Source organism: Cyanistes caeruleus, chromosome 3 (genome assembly GCF_971803275.1).
Source record: "Cyanistes caeruleus chromosome 3, bCyaCae1.hap1.1, whole genome shotgun sequence".
NCBI lineage: Eukaryota > Metazoa > Chordata > Aves > Passeriformes > Paridae > Cyanistes > Cyanistes caeruleus.
In genome coordinates, this window is record NC_141703.1 from 68,255,702 (window position 1) to 68,267,885 (window position 12,184).

Sequence of the window (12,184 nt, forward strand, 5' to 3'; positions counted from 1 at the left end):
GGGAGGGCTGGGCAATGAAACAATGTGCTCTAACCAAAAGAAAGTCCATCTGAAACACATCCTGTAATCTGAAATACAAGACTGTTCACAAATCAGACCCTGAAGCAGGTACAAAATGGAGGGAAGAGGGAAGCAGCGAAAGTGAGCTTGCATGGTATGATCCCCATACACCTAACAAGGCCACTGGAGGCAGAAAATGAGGCAATTTACCCTATATAGAATATTAAGCACCTCTAATGAGAAGGAGTGATCCCTACCATAATTCTCAGACCAAGACAGATGAGGCTGAGGACTGAAGTGTTGAGGAAAAACAGAATCTCTTCTTAGCAGGGAGATGGACCTTTGGGCCTGGCTCTCCTGGGACAGCCACAGCAGAAGGCAGCACCCATAGAGCCCAAGGCTCTGCAGCTCTCCTGCCCGGGGAGCAGGAACCATGTGGGAGAGCCTTCCCTGCTGGAGCCAGCTGTGCCTTCAGCCTGTGGTCCTGGAGAAACAGCTGTGTCATCTCCAGCAGGAACCCCAGAACAGATGCCTGAACAGACAACCTGCTAATGCTGCTGGAAAACTGAATTTAGCTTTCAGGCATCAAGAGAGGGATACTGTTAAAGTGAATTACTCTTGTAGGAAAAAAGGAAGAATGACTCGGAAAAGTTACACAAATTGTTTTACTGACATGGAACAAGATAAGCAGAGCATAACTATTACTGGTCTGTTGTGAAAAGTTACACCTGAAAAAGAAGAGTTTTCATTTTCCTTCTCTGTAGGTATCTCCATTGCTGCTTACAGGCTGGAAATGACTCTGACACAACGTGGCATTTCCTGGGATGACAGTGTGATGGGTTAAATGAGACCAGCTACTGCAGTAAGTGCACAACAGATGAGAAAAACCCACTTCAGGCTGGGCTGGGAAGGTGAGGGAAAGGTGGATGTCACTACTGGACTGACCTTCCTTCCCCCACCAAACACAGTAGGAGCCACAGGGCAGCCTCCCTAGCCCTGGCACTTTGCATTTAAGAGTGTATTCAGGATTCTCCTGTGGGAACTGGGGGCTGGTGTCTTGTGGCCTTACAGAGGGACTTGTTTCCTTCTTTTCCTTCCTTCCTCCTTCCTTATGAGAAATGTCAGATGTCAGTGGGCTCTTCTTCCTGACCCTTGTCCCCAAAATCACAGACAAATCACAGCCACCACACTTGGGTTAAGTGTCCTCTGACTGGGAGGCATATCCAGGAGGAGATGGCACAAAAACTTCAAAACTCTTTGAGAACACAGATAATACAAATTTTAAACTTGACATCTCATTGCCTTTCCTTCATCTTTGTTTTTATGCATCTCCATACCTCCTCTCAACACACTTCACATCACTGGTCTGACAGTAAAGGAGCAGGTAATTTTGACATTTAATTTCCACTAGTTTGAAGGGAAACAGCTGGCATTCAAAATCTCTTTATTGCAAGAGACTCAGGGTTGCAGCTGAAAAGTGCTTATATTTATAATTTATAAAGATTGGTGTCTTGAGCGCAGAATGGTTGCTTGTCATGTTTTCCTAGCCTTGCTATTTCTAGCAAAATACATGAGCAAACCTTGTTGCTTTAAATAACAAGTCCCTCAGTGTTTATAGAGGCCAAGATTCCTCCCCAGGACTGGGAAGGGAGAATCACCTTCCTATTTCACTCATGCTAGTTTCAGATGCAGTGTGATATTTTCACAGGAGTGCTGGGGGTAAAAGTGGACACTGATGTCTGAACCTCAATATTTTGCCTGGCTCCAGAAGGATGCAGGTCTCCCTAAGCTATTTTTACACGTGGCCCATCTCTGCTATTGCTTCAGCAGTGGTTTTATTTACCACAAGAATTTTCCTTAAACATATATTCTTACTTTTCTGAAGAGTGGGTTCTCTGTTGCAGTTTCATTGCTTTGCATAGCAGAAGCCTGTAGTTTCTGTTGAAGTTAAAGACTGCATGCTGCAAAAACCAAGCACATTCAGCACTCAAACTCTGAATTATAGCTATTGCCTGAACAACTAAGTGTTAGACCCACTGCCTGTATCAAAACTGGCTAGTCCAGCCTTGTTTTACTGATTCATTCAGGCATTTATATCAGTGAGTCTGACATGGTGAATTTACACATGAAAAATCAGGAATTTCTGACCAACTCCCATGCTGTTTAACTGGTTATTTTTAAATTAATGAAAAACTACTTTTTAAAGTGACGGGGGCAAGTCAGAACTACAGCTTGGTTGTAGTCAAAATAACACACTCTGATTTTCCCTGAATTTCTTCATAGAAAGACCCAAGATTGCTGTTGCCAAATAAAGGACTGTTTCATTCTTTAGTTGCATAAATCACATACAATGCTGTACCACACACTAATTCATCTGATAGTGAGACCAAAACAATCCTCCTAAAGCACAGGAGGGCTGCATGTCTCCAGTAGCACCCTCATGTCTCCAGTAATAACCTCAGCTTGAACACCTTTAGACACTGCAAAGAACTGCACTGATGAGAAATGCTCTCATGTACATGGCATTTATTTCACCTTGTCCACAGTTTTACTATTTCACAGTACACAGTTTTTTTATTTCACAAAAGTAAGCTTTATAATTTTATACCAAAGGAAAGCAGACTGCGCAGCAATTTTTTACTTTTACTAAAAAGCTTAGTCACTTACCTTCAATATGTAGAGATATACATTAAGATTTTTATTGCTGATGAATTATTTCACAGTCTGCTGAAGTGCAACAACTGCACATGTTCATCTTTTTGTTCATCCCTACTGGGAGTGCTTCTAGCTGGCCATGTTGCATGTCAGGATTACCTTCACCAAGCAGGTGACCAGCCATCTGTGTCACTCACAAACAGCCTCTGCTCAGCATCTCCCTGTCTTCCAGAGTGATGGGAGCAGGAGGTGGCCTGTAATGACTCCTCTCCATTACACATGCCCACAGGATCACTGAGGAAAGGACTTTCTCGCACCATCTTCTCCCTTTCTGAGGAAGAAACCCCATACGCATCTACAGTTTATCTCCCTTCTATAGCAGTACTGCTCAGGCTGCTTTTCTGGGGTGTCTGTGCTTCTTACTGTCCCCACATATGCCACCAGGACTCAGCTTTGTGCAGAGGAGGTGTCTGTGCTGCATGTGCGAGGGTGATGGCAAGGGCAGGCAGAGCAGCGATCCCCTGTTACTGAGCGTGCTGCTCTGTGACCCCCAAACAGACACGCAGTTACACCCTTGGCAAAGTTCTCTTCTCCAGCAAAGCCACCAGGGATTTGTATTCACTCCAGCTGTACAAACACGGTGTAAATGGAAGCAGAGCTCCTTATCTCCAGCACCAAACCTCTCTTTCCTTCCCATGTCACCTCCACATAAAAAAGCACTCATGAAAATGTGCAAACCCAACCTGCTAGGTTGAGATAGGGCTTTCGGATGAGTAGTGGCTATTGAACCAAGAACTTCAAATGTGTCCTGCCTAAAGAAAGCACCAGTGGCAACAACTCTTCTGTAAGAGCTGTAGAGATGCAGAGGATGGAGGAAGGCAGGCATCAGGAAATAACTGGAAGCCTATTTTGCTTTTGCTGCAGTATACATTGGCCATGGGGACAATAAAGCTCTCTATGAAATGACAATCAGCCAAAGAATTTCAGGGGGGCAAAGCAGGGAGCAGAAAGATGCCAGGCACCTGGAAAGGGCTGTGCTCAGCTTTTCTGAAGTAAGCTGTCATGGGCAAGATGAAGGCAAAGCAGAGGGAGGATTTGCAGTTCTGCCCATCCCACGAGGGTTTGGCTGGAGCCTCCCTTTGCTGGCCATGCCATGCTCTGGCCACATGACACAGTCTGCTTAATGGGTGACCCAGGAGATGGGCTCCCACACACAGGGAAAGCTGAGAGTTCCCCCTATTCACAGCTCCAGTCATCAGTGGTTCCAACACCTTTTGGTACTCTAGGTGTCCCCTGACACAGTGGTCTTGTTCTCCATTTGTCCTGGGGTAGATGAACCCAACATCACACTCATTCTGGAGAGATTTCAGCCCAGAAGAACTGAGCCTGAAGCCAGAGCAAAAGCCCATCACTCTCAGGAGTGGCAGTATCTTTACACTCTCTCTCCTGTCTAGATCAGAAACTAAGAAGGAAAAGGAGCATGCAGATATACAGAGAATACACAAACCAAATGGGATGCATTGCTCTTTCTATCTTTCAACAAGGAAGAGACCTTAGAGACATTAACAAGCAAATTCTGAGCTTGGTGTCCTTTGGTTTGTAGCTGAACTGCAAAACACAGCAATGTTCCTAAGTTTGGTGATGCATTCCCAGGCACTGTGCACTGCAGTGGTCCCAGGCTCCCACTTCTCATCACGCTGTGCTTTCTCCCAGGCAGTGCTGGTGCTTGAGGACAGACACTATGGATTTATGGAGAACAATTTGTTCAGCAAAGATGATGCACAACTGGCTGCAGTGTGTGTGGTGATGAACCCATCTGCACAGCAAAGAGGTGAAATCAAGGCTCCCTGCAAAGTCACAAAACCCTTTGCCAGTGGGCTTCAGAAAACACCTCATCACATGTATGGAAGTTCCCCAGGGTCAGGTCACAAGGAATCATCATCTGCTTTCATGCAAAGTGAGAAAATCACTTTGTTGTTACTTTTCTTGTACTACTTACCAACTTCCTCCTTGATCTTTGCAAGCTCGACTCCTAACTCCTTTATTTTCACAAGAGCATTTTCATTCTGTTTAAGGAAAAAGAGAGAGAAATATGTATAGTAGCCAGGTTTATCCCAGATAAGAACTTTCACATGTTCATTTAGTAAAGCAGATTAGATTGATTCCTCATGCTACTTTTTCTTTTCTTTTTTTTTTTTCTTTTAGGTGAGGGGAGTGGGATTATAATGAACTCATTCAGTTTTTAAATCAAGCTTAGGAGCCACAACTCATTGCCTGCAAATACCTTGTATGTTGTCCTGGGTTGCAGTATATTCTATCACCATCCTCATGTACTGTTGAAACCAGGTGAGGCAGTGCTCCCTGCCTCCCCCCCCGCCCCCGGGCTACCTTCTGTTAATGGGCCCATCAATGCCCTGCCCCATGACTCATAGATAACTTCCCCCTGTATTGTCCCCTGTTAATGGGCCCACCACTGCCTTGCTGCATGACTCAGAGATAACTTCCTCCTGGACTGTTTTCTGTTAATGGCTCATCAAGGCCTTATCTCATGACTCACCATCCCATTGTGAGATGCTCCTCCCCGAGGGAGGAGCCAAGCATTCCATACTGGATATAAGCTGAAAATTCGAACACCACAGCAGCCCTTACCTACGGGACTTCCAGAGGACAGGAGCTACTGCTGGACTTTCAGCTGAAGACCAGACCCCCTTTCTTCCAGAGGATCACGCTTCAACAAGACCACCTCATCTGGACGACTACCATCACCCTAACAGGGTTCCAGGCTGTATTCTGACTCTGTCAGTGTTTTTGATATTATTGCATTTATTCTTTTTATCATTTTCCTATTAAATTATAATTCTGACTTGCGATCTCTCACTGGTTTGATTTCAAACTAGTACATATTTTGGCGCCCAACGTGGGGCATTAACCTGAGAGAAAGTCAGAATTGCAATTTCATATTAACAGAAACCTATCCACCATGGTGGTTGGCTTGTCTATATGGGTACTGTATCTTGCTCTCTATATTTTCCCTCACATAGGGAACTACTTGCCTGTTGTATTGCTCCTGTTGAGACCAGGGAATGGTATGAGAATTGCTTTATTGGTTTATTATGCTTATGGCATGATAACCTGTGAGGCAATGAATACCATTCGGAATATATACTCAATTTTGTTTGCTTGTCCTAGTCTGGGCTGCTACATCTGGGACCTTCTCAACAATCGCACCCTGCCCTTGGTGGGAAGAGTGGAGAGTGGTTTCTTCCAGCCTTTCAGGTCAGGCACAGCAGTTTTTAAAAATATTGAGTTCTCTCTGGATGCCAAGGACAGCCTAGTCTTGCTGTTTTGTTTTCTCTGCATGGCCTGCACCATGTACACCATGCTTAGAAACAAAGCACTGTTTGGTGTGGTACAGCGTCTTCTTGAGGAGGAAGAGAAAAAAACCAAGAGCAGAGCAACAGCATCCATGACCACACAGACTGCCACAGAGGAGAAAGGAACCAAGAGCAAAGCCACAGCGTCCGTGTCTACGCAGACTGCCACAGAGGAGAAAGAAACCAAGAGCAAAGCAACAGCATCCGTGTCCACTCAGACTGCCACAGAGGAGAAAGGAACCAAGAGCAAAACAACAGCGTCCATGTCTACGCAGACTACCACAGAGGAGAAAGGAACCAAAAGGGCCATGAGCACCTCCACACAAACAGTCACCGAACCAGAGCAGCCTAAACCGGTAGAAGTTGCCCCCATTCAGAAAAAGAAATCAAAAAGCAAATCAGTCCGCATAGTGACTGATGAGGGTGAGGCAGGACCTTCACACGCAGCGGAGGAGACAGAACCAGAGATTATCACTCGCTCTCTATCCCTAGGTGAGCTGCGTGACCTGCGGAGGGAATTCACCCGCCAGACGAACGAGTCCATCCTAACCTGGCTGCTCCGCATCTGGGACGCTGCAGCAAACGACACCATCCTGGATGGAAGTGAGGCCAGGCAACTGGGATCGCTGTCCCGGGATGTGGTCATTGACCAGGGGATTGGGAGAACCCAAGAAACTCTCAGCCTCTGGAGGCGACTGCTGACAAGTGTAAGAGACAGATACCTCTGCAAAGAAGACCTCCAGGTGCACCAGGGAAAATGGAGCACAATGGAACAGGGTATCCGATGCCTGAGGGAGTTGGCTGTGCTGGAGATCATTTTTGCAGAAGATGAGAGATTTCCTAAGAGCCCAGATGGTGTCCAGTGCACGTCACAGATGTGGCTGAGATTTGCACGGCTTGGACCAGAGATGTACTCCCGTTACCTGGCAACACTGCAATGGAGGGAAGGTGAGGACAGGGTGGGTGTCCTGGCCAATAAACTAAGAATCTACGAGGACACTGTCACTGCCCCGTTTCGCACCCATGTCTCATCTGTGGAAACAAGGCTGGCTGAGCAAGTCCGGAGCTTGATTGAAGAGGGCCATCAGAAACTAAAAAAGGAACTTAAGGAAGAAATTTACCACGTCTCCCCAGAACCAACAAGAGTCTCTGCTATTAGGAGTAGGCATTCCCCAGCCAGGGAGAAAGGATACACTCCACGAGGTAACCTCTGGTTTTTTCTCCAGGAGCATGGAGAAGACATGAGGAAGTGGGATGGAAAACCCACCTCCTCCTTAGCAGCCCGGGTACGTGAACTAAAAAGAGGGACAACTACCACAAGGAGCTCATCTAGAGCCAGCGCCGCTCCGGTCTCTCGTGGCCAGAACATCAGAAGGTATAGAAATGATGATATGAGTGATCCTCTTGAAGGGACATCAAGAGCATATTCACCGGAGGAGAGCAACGTGCACCATGACCAGGATTAGAGGGTCCCTGCCTCTAGCCAGGTAGAGGAGAGGGACAACCGGATCTATTGGACAGTGTGGATCCGATGGCCTGGCACATCTGACCCACAAAGATATACGGCTTTGGTTGATACCGGCGCTCAATGCACTCTAATGCCATCAAGGTATGTGGGAGCAGAACCCATTTCTATTTCTGGGGTGACAGGGGGATCCCAGGAGCTCACGGTACTGGAAGCTGAAGTGAGTTTAACTGGGAATGAGTGGCAGAAACACCCCATCGTGACTGGTCCAGAGGCCCCATGCATCCTCGGCATAGATTACCTCAGGAACGGGTACTTCAAAGACCCAAAAGGTTATCGCTGGGCTTTTGGGATAGCTGCTCTAGAGACAGAAGGCATCAGACAACTGAGTACCTTGCCTGGTCTCTCAGACAACCCTTCTGCTGTGGGACTACTGAGAGTTGAAGAACAACAGGTACCAATTGCCAGAGCAACAGTGCACCGTCGGCAATACCGCACCGACAGAGACTCTGTGGTCCCCATCCATACGATGATTCGTGAGCTGGAGAGCCAAGGGGTGGTCAGCAAGGCTCGTTCACCCTTTAACAGCCCCATATGGCCAGTGCGTAAGTCCAGTGGAGAATGGAGACTGACGGTGGATTACCGTGGACTGAATGAAGTCACGCCACCACTGAGTGCAGCCGTACCAGACATGCTGGAGCTTCAGTATGAGCTGGAATCCAAGGCAGCAAAGTGGTACGCGACCATTGATATTGCAAATGCGTTTTTCTCCATTCCTCTGGCAGCAGAGTGCAGGCCTCAGTTTGCCTTCACCTGGAGGGGTGTGCAGTATACCTGGAACCGATTGCCCCAGGGGTGGAAACACAGTCCTACTATCTGCCATGGACTGATCCAGACTGTGCTAGAAAAGGGTGAGGCTCCAGAACACCTGCAGTACATTGATGACATCATTGTGTGGGGGAACACGGCAGCAGAAGTATTTGAGAAGAGACAGAAGATCATCCAGATTCTCCTGAAGGCTGGTTTTGCCATCAAGAGGAGCAAAGTCAAGGGACCTGCCCGGGAGATCCAGTTCCTGGGGGTAAAGTGGCAAGATGGACGGCGTCAGATTCCCACTGAAGTCATCAATAAGATCACTGCGATGTCTCCACCGACCAACAAGAAGGAAACACAAGCTTTCCTAGGTGCCATAGGCTTTTGGAGAATGCACATTCCTGAATATAGCCAGATTGTGAGCCCTCTCTACCTGGTTACCCGCAAGAAGAACAATTTCCATTGGGGCCCTGAACAGCAACAAGCTTTCGCCCAGATCAAGCAGGAAATCGCTCATGCGGTAGCCCTTGGTCCAGTCAGAACGGGGCCAGAAGTGAAAAACGTGCTCTACTCTGCAGCCGGGAACAATAGTCTGTCCTGGAGCCTTTGGCAGAAGGTGCCTGGTGAGACTCAGGGTCGACCACTGGGATTCTGGAGCCGAAGCTACAGAGGATCCGAGGCCAACTACACCCCAACAGAGAAGGAAATTTTAGCCGCCTATGAAGGAGTCCAAGCTGCCTCAGAGGTCATTGGTACTGAAGCGCAGCTGCTTCTGGCACCCCGACTGCCGGTGCTGGGGTGGATGTTCAAGGGAAAGATTCCTTCCACGCATCATGCCACCGATGCTACTTGGAGCAAATGGATTGCCCTCATTACACAGCGTGCCCGTATTAGAAACCTGAACCGCCCTGGGATTCTGGAAATTATAACAAACTGGCCTGAAAGTGAGACTTTTGGATTATCTTCTGAAGAAGAGGAGCAAGTGACACGTGCTGAGGAAGCCCCACCATATAATGAGCTACCGGAGAGTGAAAGACGATATGCCCTCTTCACCGATAGTTCCTGCCGAATTGTAAGCACTAACCGGAAATGGAAAGCTGCTGTATGGAGCCCCACACGACGAGTTGCACAAGCTACCGAGAGAGAGGGTGGATCGAGTCAGGTCGCAGAACTTAAAGCTGTCCAGCTGGCTTTAGATATTGCTGAAAGAGAGAAGTGGCCGAGGCTCTATCTCTACACTGACTCTTGGATGGTAGCTAATGCTCTGTGGGGATGGCTGGATCGCTGGAGAAAAGCCAACTGGCAGCGCAGAGGGAAACCCATCTGGGCCGCTGAGATTTGGCAAGACATCGCCGCTCGGGTGGAGAAGCTGATCGTGAAAGTTCGACACGTGGATGCTCATGTACCCAAAAGTCGGGCTAATGAAGAGCACCGTAACAATGAGCAGGTGGATCGAGCTGCCAAGGTGAAAATATCACAGGTGGATCTGGACTGGCAGCACAAGGGAGAATTATTTTTAGCTCGTTGGGCCCATGATGCCTCTGGTCATCAGGGACGAGATGCAACGTACCGATGGGCTCGTGAGCGAAGGGTAGACCTTACTATGGACAGCATCTCACAGGTTATCCACAACTGCGAGACCTGCGCTGCAATCAAACAGGCCAAGCGAGTAAAGCCTCTGTGGTACGGTGGAAGATGGTCCAAGTACAGGTATGGGGAAGCCTGGCAAATTGACTACATCACCCTTCCCCAAACCCGCCAAGGCAAGCGCTACGTGTTGACCATGGTGGAAGCAACCACTGGATGGCTGGAGACATACCCTGTGCCTCATGCTACTGCCCGGAACACCATCTTGGGCCTGGAAAAGCAAGTCCTTTGGAGACATGGCACCCCTGAGAGAATCGAGTCAGACAACGGGACGCATTTTAAGAACAGCCTCGTAAGTACTTGAGCCAGAGAACATGAAATTGAATGGATCTATCATATCCCTTATCATGCACCAGCTGCTGGGAAAGTTGAACGGTGCAATAGACTACTCAAGACTACCCTAAAAGCACTTGGTGGAGGAACCTTCAAAAATTGGGAAGTGAACTTAGCAAAGGCCACCTGGATGGTTAACACCAGAGGATCCATCAATCGAGCTGGTCCTGCCCAGTCTGAACCCTTGCACACGGTGGATGGAGATAAAGTCCCTGTGGTACACATGAGAGGTATGTTAGGAAAGACTGTTTAGATTAATCCCACCTCAGGCAAGAGCAAACCTATCCGTGGGATTGTCTTCGCTCAAGGACCTGGTTGCACTTAGTGGGTAATGCGGAAAGATGGGGAAACCCGATGTGTGCCACAAGGAGACCTCATTTTAAGTGAGAACTGTGTGTAAGGTTCCATTGTATATATATATATATATGTGTGTGTGTGTGTGTGGAGTTTAAGGAAGGTACTGATTTAGAATTATGTAGATGGTAATAGAATAAGAGGTGGATTATGTCCTGGGTTGCAGTATATTCTATCACCATCCTCATGTACTGTTGAAACCAGGTGAGGCAGTGCTCCCTGCCTCCCCCCCCGCCCCCGGGCTACCTTCTGTTAATGGGCCCATCAATGCCCTGCCCCATGACTCATAGATAACTTCCCCCTGTATTGTCCCCTGTTAATGGGCCCACCACTGCCTTGCTGCATGACTCAGAGATAACTTCCTCCTGGACTGTTTTCTGTTAATGGCTCATCAAGGCCTTATCTCATGACTCACCATCCCATTGTGAGATGCTCCTCCCCGAGGGAGGAGCCAAGCATTCCATACTGGATATAAGCTGAGAATTCGAACACCACAGCAGCCCTTACCTACGGGACTTCCAGAGGACAGGAGCTACTGCTGGACTTTCAGCTGAAGACCAGACCCCCTTTCTTCCAGAAGATCACGCTTCAACAAGACCACCTCATCTGGACGACTACCATCACCCTAACAGGGTTCCAGGCTGTATTCTGACTCTGTCAGTGTTTTTGATATTATTGCATTTATTCTTTTTATCATTTTCCTATTAAATTATAATTCTGACTTGCGATCTCTCACTGGTTTGATTTCAAACTAGTACATATGTCTAGGAGTACATGTACACAAACTCACATGCACACAACAGTGCAGAATACTCTATTTACTCCTATGTATCTAAAAAGACATCTGTATTTTTTAATACTTTTGTGGTCAGCCTGCATACCATTTATGGCTGGACTGCATGTACAAGATGGATTTATTAAAACTGTTAATTTTTTTTTCATGTATTTAAGTCTGCATTTAGCCACCTCCAATCTTATTAATATGTTCACAGAGTCAAACTTAGAGAGGAGATTGCTGTACTCACACCAATCTATGCCCGGTGAACATTCCCATACAAACACCACTAATAGCCTGACGTTCATGTCTATCTCCACATCTGTTTCTGTGATTTTATTCATTAGGGCTCCTTGCCTTGACAAGTCTCAAAAGAAATCTGAATATTTAAGGAGTAAAACAGCTGAATTGGCTAAAGGAAAATGGAAACATATTTACATGAGCAACGTTAAGGTGTTACTACCAAAATGCAAGGACTTTGACAGCAGATATCTGACTAGTGCTGTGCAAACTGACAACCAAAATCCTTGATCCCATCCACTGGAGTCTGATTTAGTACAATAAATCCCAGCATAGTGGTTCAATCATATGGGCACTTTAAATTGGGATGTATCATGAATCATATTAGAAAGAAGACAAAGGAATGTACCCTGCTGGGAAGATCACTAATGATTAATAAAACTAGATCAGGTTACTATAAATATGTTCCAGGCTAGAAAAGGTCAAGAATCCTTAAAGGACACTACAGAGAAATCATATTAAAGAGAA

At 47.0% G+C, this 12,184-nt stretch overlaps 1 protein-coding gene across 3 annotated transcripts in view; it reads right to left on the minus strand.

Moving 5' to 3' along the window:
* Nucleotides 1-12,184, minus strand: part of MTUS2 (microtubule associated scaffold protein 2) — a 308,364-nt gene that overhangs the window by 19,660 nt on the left and 276,520 nt on the right. For all 3 annotated transcript variants that reach the window (XM_086881668.1, XM_086881667.1, XM_086881666.1), the window contains one exon: nt 4,655-4,721. In XM_086881668.1, coding sequence (XP_086737794.1) covers nt 4,655-4,721 — 67 coding nt within the window. The remainder of the gene's footprint in view (nt 1-4,654; nt 4,722-12,184) is intronic.